Genomic DNA, 12,438 nt, shown 5'->3' on the forward strand with positions numbered 1-12,438 from the left:
ATCAAGCTGATAACTGACACACACTCCCTGAATTTTAATTCAATAGACAATACCTCTACTCCCTCAGTGATGTTTAGAAACTTCTTTTAATAATTTAAACAAGATTTTTTTTTTCAATTTTCCCAAGGTAATAGCAGGTAGAAGCAACAAGTCAAGAGGGTAGAATATGTATTCTTTCATCAATATCAAAGGAAGAGGTTACAAAACCAAAGCCATTTGGCAAACACTACAGCCTGGGACACTTAGGGTGGGAGCAGCAATTGTACCTACTTAACCATCCCAAAGAGCCTCAGTGCATACAACCCAGTCCCTAAACTGATAAGAAAAAGTCAAGGAAGGGTTGTATGCTGGAAAAGATTCCCATCAAATGGTTAATCTTGTTATCTAGAAAATGGATACATGTAGATCTCTTTCTCAGGTGATTTTACATAATTGAAGTTGTATTTGTGGAAACTGATATTATATCTCAATTTTTTGCACTTACATTTTACACTTGACTTTTTTATTTTTTGTGACCTTATATGAGACATAAATTTAAAGTGAAACATTACTTAATGTTACCATTTGGCCTAAGATCTTCATTTGGTCCCAGAATAATTTGTTAGTCATATTTTAATTGGTAATTCATTTAAATTGTGTCGGAGTAGGAATTAAAAAATTGTCATGTCATGTTCTGCAATACTGAAATGCAGATGCTAATTTTTTTAAAATAAGATGATCAAATATCTGTGTTCCCATTATTTGTCTTGCTCCTGCTTGAAAGGGGTATCTCAAGAAAAACAAATTACACGTTAGATGTGGGTGCTACATTTTATTCTCAGGATTTATGTCAGTTTGAAACGTAGATAACTTTAAAAAATATATCAGTAGGTGGTTGATTCATAATGGGCAATGAAATAATAGCACTTTTGAATTTATGTCACCAGTGACACTCAGATTTTTTAGCAAAATTGTTCCTGTGCCATTGACATAGACTGATTGTGAATTTCCCTGACTCTGAAGAATACACTAGAGGAGAAGTAGAATCACCAGAGCATTTTACTCAGCTGATAGCGGAGAGCGAAATCTCTTAGGGGTACCCAGGAATCAGCAAAATGCACAAGCATCACTGGGTCCCACAGATTGAGAGTCTAGAAACCTCTCCAGGTGATGGACTGTTGAGTTGGTGCTCTATTTATTGTCACAGACAACTGAAGAATGTCGATTTCTGGACCAACTGACCTCTCTCACAATTAAGAGACGTAGGTCTTCTCTTTGTGCTGGTCACGAAAAGATCAATTTTTATCCTGGAATGTATGTAGAAGATCAAAACGTCTTTCTTTCTAGCATCTAATGAGATGTCTGATAGAAACATTGAAAATTTTTTAGTCTGCCTAGAAACCCCCTTGTGCTAGGAACATCATCCTTTTTACTTTTGTAATTATCCTATGATAAATTCCCCCATTTTCTTCTGTTCTCATTCTTTTGCTTCTCCATCATATACACACTGTACATACGTGGTTCTAATTGGAGCTGCCATGTTCTTAGGAGATCTCACTTTCTCAACTTAGCTGATTGACACAAATGGGGTCAAATCAGAGTTCACCCTTTGGGTTTTCCCAGCTGGAAATGAAGAAGAGACATGGTTAATCTCCTTTGATGGAAACGTCAGACTGTGAGGCTCAAGCTCAATCAGCAGATGAACCTCTGCAGCAGCTGCTAGGAGGTGAAATGAAGGGGATGAGTAGAGAAGCAGACAGAAGAAACAGAATCCTGGAGGGGTCTGAGCCCCCTCTTCCAGATGGGGCTGAGGCTCAGCTGCATGTCTGCCCTTAGTTGGCCACCTTACTTTGGAACCCAAGAGCCAGTATATAGCCATTTTGCTTGAGTTGATTGTCTTTCAGTTATAACCAAAAGCGACTTGGTGTTTCTCAGGGCAGAATGAAGAAAGAGCCCTCATTCTTTGGACATGATCTATTTTCTTTGTGCTGGTCAATAACTCTCCCCTAGACTGAATTATCAGCACATATATCTACTAGCCATTTAAATGCAATAGCATTTGAGAAAATGCTATTTTCTGTTCTAGATAGAAGGAAAATTAAAGTTACAGGGCGTCATTTTACAATACAGCTAGATTTAGCCTAACACGTAGGTCTAGTTTCTTGTCCCCAACTTCATGACTCCACACACTAATTATCATTTTTCTCCTTCTCTAATTAAACCAGATTCATTCTGGTTTTCCTTCTGGCTTGCTGTGTTCCAAATTTTAGGGACAGATCTCTCATCTGTAATTACTAACAATGGACTGGTTTCATTTCCTCTTCAGTTTCTTGTCCAGAAATTCACCAAATGGTTATTTCTTTGGGCCAAATTCAATTTCTGAATTAATTCCAGCCTTTAGCTGATTATCCTGTTCTTTTGATCCTAGGAGATATATTTTTGGCACTTTCTTTCTCCTTCCCATCATTATCTCTCTTTTTTACCTATTACTTTCTTTTTGTTGGGGTCTACATTTACTGATCCCTGTCTTTCCTGATACTGGTCAACTTATGTTTCATAGAAATAAAGCCTGTACTAAAATAAAACTGAGATTCCTATACAAAAATCTTGTGATAACTTCTTTTCTTCAACAAGGGACATATAGACAATACAGATCTTATCAGGAAGAAAAGTAATCACAGTCTTTAGACATGATTGTCTTATTTCTAGAATGTTTTAAGTTTACTTTCAAATTCCATATACAGTTTTGAAATATATGTTTTAGCCCAATGGTAAAAAATGTGTAGGCACAGGAGTGTTTCCCACAGGGGTGGGAAAGAGGTTAACTTTTTTTTTTTTTTTTTTACTGCTTATGGGCTTTGCCTCCTTTCTGGCTGAAGTCTATCCCAGTTTTAAGCTTTATGCTTATGGAAATACAGTAAGTTAAGACATTTAAATCACTCAGGCACAATTAAGTTTTTCATACGGCCACATCTTCCCAGGAGTGGGATTGTACTTCACTCTTTCAAGCTTTCTTTGCCTTAATCAATTGTGACTACCATCAATAATGCTTGATGTTGCGACAAATATTGGTTTGCCACTAGCAAAATCAATGTTGTTTTTGAAAGCCAAGGACTGCAGTGTCTCATTTTGATGCAATTGGATAGAGCTTCAAGAGTACATCTGCTCCTACCATAAAACATTCAGCAGAACTAGAACCAATCAGGATTAGCCCAACAATCATTTTCAGTGTCATCTAAAACCAGCAGTTAACAGCTTCCAAATGGGATTGTGATGTTCCTGTGTGAATAGGATGGTTCACAACTGGGATATAAAGACATTTCTGTCCTCAATCTGTTGTTTTTCTTTTTAAAGAACATATACTTCCTTATTCATTTACTTATTTATTCATCATTTTACTTTCATTATATACATGTCTGCCAAGTACTAGAGACATTCAGGGGTCTGGGGAAAGTCAGTCTATCCAGAGATTCCAGGCAAGCTGTCTGGTGAGGTACATGGGCAAGCTTGTTGCTAGAGTTCTCAGGCAGGCAGGTCTGGAAGCTGGGTTCAGTCAGGGTGCCTGGATCCCATGTGTGAGAACTGGCTTGAAGCATAGATCCTTGGGGGTTGACTTGGTGCTGGGATGGGTCTTGAGCTTGAGTCTGTAGGGGCCAACCTGATAGAGGGGTCACCTGTCACCCAAGTCTATGGGGAGACACCTGTTCCTGAGTTCATGGAGTCTGTCCTGGCACCTGGGTCCACAAAGGCCAGCCCGGATCTGCAGGGGCTGGCCTGGTGTCTGGGCCCATGGGTACCAACCTAAAGCCTAGGGTTGCTAGGGCTGGTCTGGAGACTGGAGTCATGGAGGCCAGGCTATAGCTGGAGAAGGCTTGAAGTCTAGGTCTTTGAAGACCATCTTGGGGCCTGGAGCCCCACGGGCTTGCCCAGTCTGGGGAAAGCCTGGGCCTGGGGCCACAGAGGCTGGTCTGACACTGCGGTGGGCTTGGAGACTAGGTCTGTGGGTGCCAGCATGGTCCTTGGGACTGCAGGTGCTGGGCTGGTGCTGGGATTTAGTGGGATGGGTTTAGTCCTTGAGATTTGTGGCAAAGTTGGGTGCTCGCTTCACTCTGTTTCCCCTATGCAGAGAGTATCTCTCTCCATGCTGTACTGCCCAGGCTTAGGGATGGGTAACACTGGTAACATGAAACTGTTCTTTCTATACTCTTCAATGCATCTTTTCTTATTTCTGTACTGGAACCAGGTGTTGTAACCTTTCACTTGGATTCCTTAGCTCTTATGAAGTTATTTTTGTGCATGGATAGTTGTTCAAATTGATGTTTCTATAAGGGGATGAGTGCGGGAAACTCCTATTCTGCCATCTTGCTGACATCACTCCCCGAAATAGTTAATGTTTAATAGCTGAACACAGAAATAGGGTGTTCATGGAGTATATTGACAGGACAAAAAGTTGAAACTGTTGGCAGAAGCCCAAAGTCAATATTACAGCCAAGCAAATACTGCCTGCAGTGCCACATTAGAACAGCTTGAAGACCGTTCATTTTTAAGTGGCAAGAGACTTCCTCATCTCCAGAACCACAAAAGCAATTGTGCCTTCAGGTAGCAAATTTCTATTTTGATTGCTTCCAAATAAAGTGAGGCTGTTGAACTATAATTTTTACTTTATGAAGAAACTCTTAGTTTATGTTCTAATTTCCTGATTATTTAGAGAGTTTAGAAGGAACTAATGTTATTATATGTGGAAATATTTAAATGTAAGATATTTCAAAATCAAAGCTAATATTTGACTGTTTTAAAATTTTAAAAATGGGCTTTAGCGTTTTCAAAGTTTTTTTTACTTCGGAATTTTGGATTAGTACTATTGCCATTATTTACAATAATTTTTGTTTTGCTCAAATCAAGATGTTTTATAACTCTTTAATTTATCTCTACCAATTCTTTTTCCAAAACGACTAGCAACAGAGGTGGAAAATCGGCAATAAACACAACAGTAGTCTAGAGGTCTCAATTTGTACCTTGGGAAGCATTATAAATTTTTCAAGTCCCTAGACATAAAATGTACAGAAACCCTTGTTCGCTATACTTGTAACTGTGCGCTTTGCTTTGCAATTCAGACATTCACAGCAAAATATATATCACCTTAAATTAAGATTCATGTTAAATATATGTTAAATTGGTCTAAAACCAGCAGATTATGTATGTGTTGTTTTCTTTTTTAGGATGATTTCATTCAGGCAAACAGCTTATTTCATTTCCTTGTTTGCTACAGTTTCCTGTGGTAAGTGACTTATCTACAAAACATAAAATTAAGGATGTGCCAGAGAGGAGTAGATAAGCAAGACAAACCACCCCTGGAGAAAGCTACTGAACGTACAGCTTTAGGGAAGGAGACAGCTCTTGCTAATTGAGGACACATACTCTTTTAATGTTTGGAGGCAAGTACCACTTACCAGATGTATTGCCCTAGACACACCTTGCAGACCAAGGGGAGGAGCTTAGAAGTGAGAATATCTTAGAGCTTGTGTTAACAAAAACTTCTGTTTGGAGATGATGCTCTACAAAGCCATCTCAAAACAAAAAATTAGCCCTCTATTTTTATTATCAACATTTAAAAAAATAAACTTTACCTGAAAATTCAATAGAATACCAGATGTTTTATGGTGCCTGGGTCTAATCCAAATATCTGATAGGTACATAATACATACTCTTACTCTCAGCCACTTGAGAACCATTTCAGAAATGAAAGTGTCTGGTTTAAATTTAACTTAGTAAACCATCCATTTGAATAGTTCTAGACGAATAGTCCTCAATGCCAGGTTTCGATCTTATTTCGTTCTCTATCCATTCCATTGATTTTCAGAGAATAAGAATGATTCTAGGCACTGTTTTTCATTAATCGTTGAAGAGTGATGTTTTCTTGGTATCATAATTCTGAGTCTATGGTGACTTAAGATGGCCACATTTACTTACCTCCCAGATGTATGGCAAAGATAAACACCTATGCATAAGGTTTACATTGTATAGAGATATAATTTTTTTCAGGAAAAAGCTTTTTTTCCCCCTAAATCACAACTCCCCTCCATCTGTCCCCTCAACCCTAATACCCTCAGAACCATAATCATTAGCGTGTACAAATCCAATGAATGCCAGGAAGGACTAGAAGCCAGAAATGCTGTGGACCAGCATTTTTTTATCTTTGGCAAAAAACCAAAACAAACAAAAAAACGATTATGTTAGAAAAATTCGAGGTGTAAATAAGCAGAAAATTAGAAAGTACATATTGCTTGTAGTCCCCTAATGCAGAAATAGCCATTGTTAAAAATCTTCTGTTTAGTCTTTCAGATATTTTTCTACATATACCATTTACACATTTACACAGATGTTAATTGCAGATACTCTTTTAACTCCCGTTTCCCATTTATAGCTATCTTTTAATGCAAAACAGTATGTATCATGTTTTTTGGAGCTTGGGATTCTTTCCTTTATATGGAATTTTTGTATGTACATTCTGACATACATGTTCAATTATTTCTGTAGAATACATTTTTAGAAATAAAAATACTAGATACAAATGTGTGAAAATTTTTGAAGATTTGATGGCATGTATCATGAAATTGTCTTTCAGAGAGGTTATTCCCCAGTTGACTTTTTCCACCAGCTTAATAAGCGTGTTCATTTACTCCAGTCAGGCCAACTCTAATAGGCATCTGTTGTTTCGTGGCCTGGCATACATTCACCTTTCTGGAAATAGTATCTTAATTTATTTCTGGGGAGCTGCTGCCTCCCAGTTTTGGTCCACGTGGCTCTGCTGCCCCTGCTGCTGCTGCGGACACCAGCCCTGGGGCTTATGGCCCAGCCAGGCCTGACCCAGGAAGTGCACACACCCTGCTGGCTGCAGTGACTCGGTCAGAGCCAAAGTCTCACCACAAGGCTTTCGCTTAAACTCTAGAAATAACACACTTCCGCCCGCCCCCCGCAACTTGACTTGAAATAAAAGCAAATGCAGAGGTCTGAGCTGCTGGTACTATCTTGTTACTTTGTGGAGCTCGAGACCAGTGGCAATACCATGGGTCAGGGCAAATGGATGGAGACAGACTGGCTACGGACTTTTTGGTTTCTGAACCAGTAAATTTCATTTGCACTCAAGCCATTTTGAACTAGGTTTTCTATCACTTGCAATGGAAAATCAGTACACGAACGCTGGTTATGTAATTTTTAAGTTTTGCTAATCCCATGGGTAAAATGGCATCTAGCTGTTTTAACTTGCCTGTATTTGTGATTTCTTACCGTTTTTCATATAATTAACTAGTCGTTTGTGTTTCTTTTGCAAATTGTCCTTTCTGTCTGTCACCTAATTTTTTTCCCTTTTTTTCTTTTTATTATTTATTTATTTTATTTCAGGATATTATGAGGGTACAAACATTTTGGTTACACTTTATGACTTTGCCTCACCCAAGCAAGGATTAGAAGCATGCCCTTCCCTTCTACAGTACTCACCGCATCCATTAGTTCTGAGTTTACCCCTGCCCAACCCTCTAATCCCTGGAGAATATTACTACTGTGTGAATACCATAGTGTTGATCAGTTAGTGTCAATTTGATGGTGAGTACATGTGGAGCCTATTCTTCCATTCTTGTGATACCTCACTTCGGAGGATGGGCTCAAGCTCTATCCAGGAAAATAATGGGCAAAGGACATGAACAGAAACTTTTCAAAAGAAGACAGAATAATGGCCAGCAAATGTATAAAAAAATGCTCAACATCTCTAATCATTAGAGAAATGCAAATCAAAACCACAATGAGATATCGTCTAACCCCAGTGAGATTGGCCTCTATCAAAAAAATCCCCAAACAACAAATGCTGGTGAGGATGTGGAGAGACAGGAACACTCTTACCCTGCTGGTGGGACTGTCACCTAATTTTTAAAAATTAAAATGCTTTCCTTCTTCTTATTGATTATGCAATTTTCTAACAAGACCGAATAAGCTACCCAGCATCCATGGACAATGGGGCCCATGTGAAAGCTGTGAGCGCCATGGTTGTTATTAGCTAATGTGTGTAACAGTGCTTTCCGTGCACTTTAAATACAATACAAACAAGGCTGTCATTGTCATCCTCACCATCGCCATCATTACCAACTTGTAAGAATAAGCAAGAACAACTATTAATAAAAGTTTCTTTCCATTCAACTCTGAAGTTGGTATATTCCTAGTCACCGTCTTCCATCAGCTGAGTCACACGGCAGTTCACAAATGCTCAATTGCAGAACAGGAGCTCCCAGGCTAGCAACAGCTTTTGTTTGTACCCTTGTATGTGCATTGGGATGGGGGGAGGGGTGACAGCTTGATAATTAGGAATCAGACAAAAATACTGTCTAAAAATAGACCTCATTTTAGATAGCATTGCTATTGGACCAACTACTTGGTGTTTTGTGTATATGTGAAATCTAGGCAATACACTTGTATTCCCAGAAGCTTCCACCTGAAGAGATCTGTGCTCTTTCCAGATATAAACCTCACCCAAGAGGTAGTCACCTTAGCCACACCTCTGAGAGGCAGAGAAGCAACCTTGCGGGGTTGAATTGTCACAGGGGGGCCCAGAGCCAAAATCCCCAGAGGAGCAGGATAGTGCAGAGAAATGTTAATCTTCAGTGCTTAATGAAATGCATGTTGTCTAACCTGCCCATTCCCTGAAAGGCGATACAAAAATAGATGCCATTTAAATTGAAGTGACTACTGCTCTAGGGAATAGACCAGGTTATCATTGGAATATGGCATGCTAAATGGACAGTTGACTGACTAAAATGAACACAGTACCTGAGCTGAGAAGCTTAGTAAGCACACTTTGAAGTGGGTCTTTCAAGGTAAATCCAAATTCATATTTTAAAGCCAGTAAAGACATTTAATTCTCTAATAATATGTGAGGTGCAAGGTACGTTAGAGCTGTGGATTAATTCCAAACAGCAAATAGTTCAAAATTTATTTTCAATTTAGCATATGCATGCGTTTGCTTAAACTATCTAAAAAATGAGCATGTAAAAAACAAACATTTAATAACTGTCAGTTTGCTGGAATTAAACTGAGATGAGGAACGACATTTGACATTGTATGCTAAAAAAGGAGACAAGATTGGGAGTCAGAAGGGCTGGATTTATGTCCCAGGACATGAATTAGGTGTATGGATTTAGGGAAAGTCTGTGTGCCCTGAGACTTCTTTCTTAAAAGAAAAAAAGTCAGATGCAGATAATAAGGCCTGCCTTTAACTTCCCTTAGAGAGTTGTCATGAAAGTGTTTTAAAAATAGATCAAATATTTTTATTTTTAAGAAATGAAATTTTCATCACATGGTAGGCAACAAGGAGAAACTAAGCTATAATTACATTTTATTATGGATAATTTATCTGCAAATTATTGTATGATTTAATAAAAATCCATCAAATTTTTTATGCAGAGGTACCCAGAAAATGACTTTAAATAACATACATACATTGTTCAAATAGTCATCTTAAACTATTTCATAAAGATCTTTGGGTGGTCAGTGGACGAGATAAGAAGGTTAAGAACACAGATGTATTTTTATTAAAATTATTTTTTGCAATTTTTCTATGATTATATCACAGGATGTCTGATTCAACTATATGAAAACTCCTTCTTCAGAGGTGGGGATCTAACTGCTGTGTACACCCCCAGTGCCCAACACTGCCAGATGGTGTGCACATTCCACGCTAAGTGTTTGCTATTCAGTTTTCTTCCAGCAAGTTCAACTAAGGAAGCAGGGAAGAGGTAAAAGTTGATATTTCATTATTGGAGAAGTCAGTCATTTTTCAAGGTGGAATCAGTTGTGTGCAAAAAGGTATAGCATATCTCAGGGTTGTTTCTCTAACGGGGTTCAAGGACCCTTCATCAGAATCACCTGGTTCATACCAACACAGACTCTTAGGCCACAGCCCAAACCTACTGAACCAAAATCTCCTGGGCCTGGAAATCTGCAATTGAACAATCATTGCATTCATTAAAGCAGTAGAAGCCAGTCGTTTTCTATCCAAAGCCTCAGGAAAAATGCTTGAAAATCACTGGGTTAAGAGATTGTGTCATAAATGGACAGGATCTAATAACAGGTGAACATTTCATCTGAATAAGGAAATAACTGTCTGATCCATAGTCACATTTGTGGATAGCACAGTACTAAGAAAATATGACAAAAGACAAGTATTTTTTGAGAATATAATTGAGTAAGATCCAGAACTTGTGATCTTGGGAGAGGGTGGGTCTGAATGGTGTCTATAGTGAGCTGATTTGGGCATCTGTGGTATGATGGTACATATGGAGTGTGAGTGTGTGTGTGTGTGTGTGTGTGTGTGTGTGTGCATGCGTGTTCGTGCACACCTGCATATGTATTATTAACTGGAAATTTGTAAAAGTAAGAGTATTGGCAAAATTATTGGTAATTAAAAATCTTATTAGGTCATGAAAAATGCTTATTAAGCACAACCACAGTCTCATCTTAATTTTCTTTCATTTTGATCATTATCCAGAATGAACTTTTCTTTGTTGTTCCCATTTCAATATCCATAATTCTATTCTCTCATCTTCATTTTATTTGAGTTTAAGAATTAAGAAGTGGATATTCATTCTCTGATTCTACATATTAAACTTTCACAGAAAACCCAGACTTATGTGACAGTCATCATATTGAAAGTTGAGTTAGGTTCTAGAATTCTTGTAAATAATGAAATTAACATTAAGGTTGATGTTTAAGATAGAAGTCTTCCATTAAGTGTAGACTATAAGGAGTTAATAAGCAAGATGAACACTATACACATATCTAACTTTTATGACTGATTTAACTTTTTAAGTAAATGAAAGTATTTACAAAAACAATCATCAGCTGGGAACAAATCTGCCTGAAAGTTTAGGAACACAAGAAAAATCATTAACTCTTCAATATGGTTGTCTTTCTATGCTTAAAAAATTATGAATGTAAAGATAAACAATACTGATGTTAGGTATCACAGAGACCTTAGATATTATAAAATTACCTCTAAGAAAGTTCTTTTCAGCAAGTGTCAGAGAAGCTGTATTATTTTTCCTACTCTAGGCTTTATTTATTAGTGTATAGAAAATGCTAGACATTTCCTCAATGTATGTTTATTATTCTACTTCCTAAGTGAAGCTACTTTTACAAACAGGTTTGGTTGCTTCTTGAAAGATAGTGTTACAGGAACCCTGCCAAGAGTGCATCGAACAAATGCAATTTCTGGACATTCCTTAAAGCAATGTGGTCATCAAATAAGTGGTAAGATGTGGATTTCTTGACTAAATTTGAGTTAATAATGGATCTGCCTTAGAGCAGATTTTGCTCAATGTCTGTACCGCTATGGACTTTTGGAAGGGAACACTCAGAAAGATAATAGGTCAGTATTCCTGACATAAAAGAGGGAACCATATTCGAATATCTGGACAATCCTCATCTTCATCAGTCAACATGTACGTAATGAGCCTCTATTATTTGTGAGGTTAGCACTAAAGTGTAAGATTTGCAGAAAGTGAATACACATCTAAACAACAGTCTCACCTTGATTCCAGATAAGAATCTTAAAGAAAATGCAGGGAACATCTCTCTCCCAGGTTCACTTGAGGATAATTTGTACACAGTGGTTCTCAGTGGTTCTCAAAATCACTCTCTATCAGGAGTGATTTTGTCCTTTTCCCCAGGGGACACTTGGCAATGTCTGGAGACACTTTTGGTTGTCACGACGAGGCAGAATGCTACTAGCATTCAGTGAGTAGAAGCCAGAGATGTTATAGTATTGAACATTCCCCAAGGCACAGGGCAGTCCCCCACAATAAAGAATTTTCTGGCCCAAAACATCAATGATACTGAGGTCAAGAAACCCTGTCATACACCATTAAGCCCAAATAGAATAACTGGTTTCTGTAAATCTTGCTAAGAATGATAGTTTTTAAAACAAATGTGAGGACTAGGATGCTGGAGAACTTAAACTCTGACACCTGTTGCTACTGATGTATTGAGAAGCAGTTTCCAACACCATTCTAATAAATTTAAGACAAATGAACTATTTCTCTAACATGACTGGGACTAATCAGAAAGTGAAAAGTGCCGAAAAGATGCTCTCAACTGATGCGGTGAATCCTAAAATAACCCTGCCGTGACTGTACATCATTACTATTAATACTTATCTTTATAATGCACAGTTAATTTTATAGGTTCAAATTTTAGATATTTTAAAATATTTCATCCTTCCTCCCCATTAACAGTGCCCCTTCAATACACACGCACTCTGAGCCTGTTATTGGCATTTTAACCAGTTATCAAAGGGTGGCAATGCCTTAGTTATAAATATGGGGGGGCCTGACTTGGCCAGTATAACAGGTGTAGTTTACCTGCGGTGGACAACATTTCTTTTTTATAAGATCAAATTTATATGTTAATACAATT

At 37.9% G+C, this 12,438-nt stretch overlaps 1 protein-coding gene across 1 annotated transcript in view; it reads left to right on the forward strand.

The window, feature by feature from the left end:
- The first annotated feature begins 4,426 nt into the window (after positions 1-4,426).
- KLKB1 (kallikrein B, plasma (Fletcher factor) 1) overlaps positions 4,427-12,438 on the forward strand; it is a 24,647-nt gene continuing 16,635 nt past the window's right edge. Inside the window, exons 1-4 of the mRNA XM_012643992.1 lie at positions 4,427-4,578; positions 5,199-5,257; positions 9,599-9,761; positions 11,168-11,274. Of these exons, the coding sequence (XP_012499446.1) occupies positions 5,200-5,257; positions 9,599-9,761; positions 11,168-11,274 (328 nt within the window). The 5' untranslated portion in view covers positions 4,427-4,578; position 5,199. The remainder of the gene's footprint in view (positions 4,579-5,198; positions 5,258-9,598; positions 9,762-11,167; positions 11,275-12,438) is intronic.

This window comes from Propithecus coquereli, unplaced genomic scaffold, assembly GCF_000956105.1.
Source record: "Propithecus coquereli isolate 6110/MARCELLA unplaced genomic scaffold, Pcoq_1.0 Scaffold203, whole genome shotgun sequence".
In the NCBI taxonomy this organism is placed as follows: Eukaryota; Metazoa; Chordata; class Mammalia; order Primates; family Indriidae; genus Propithecus; species Propithecus coquereli.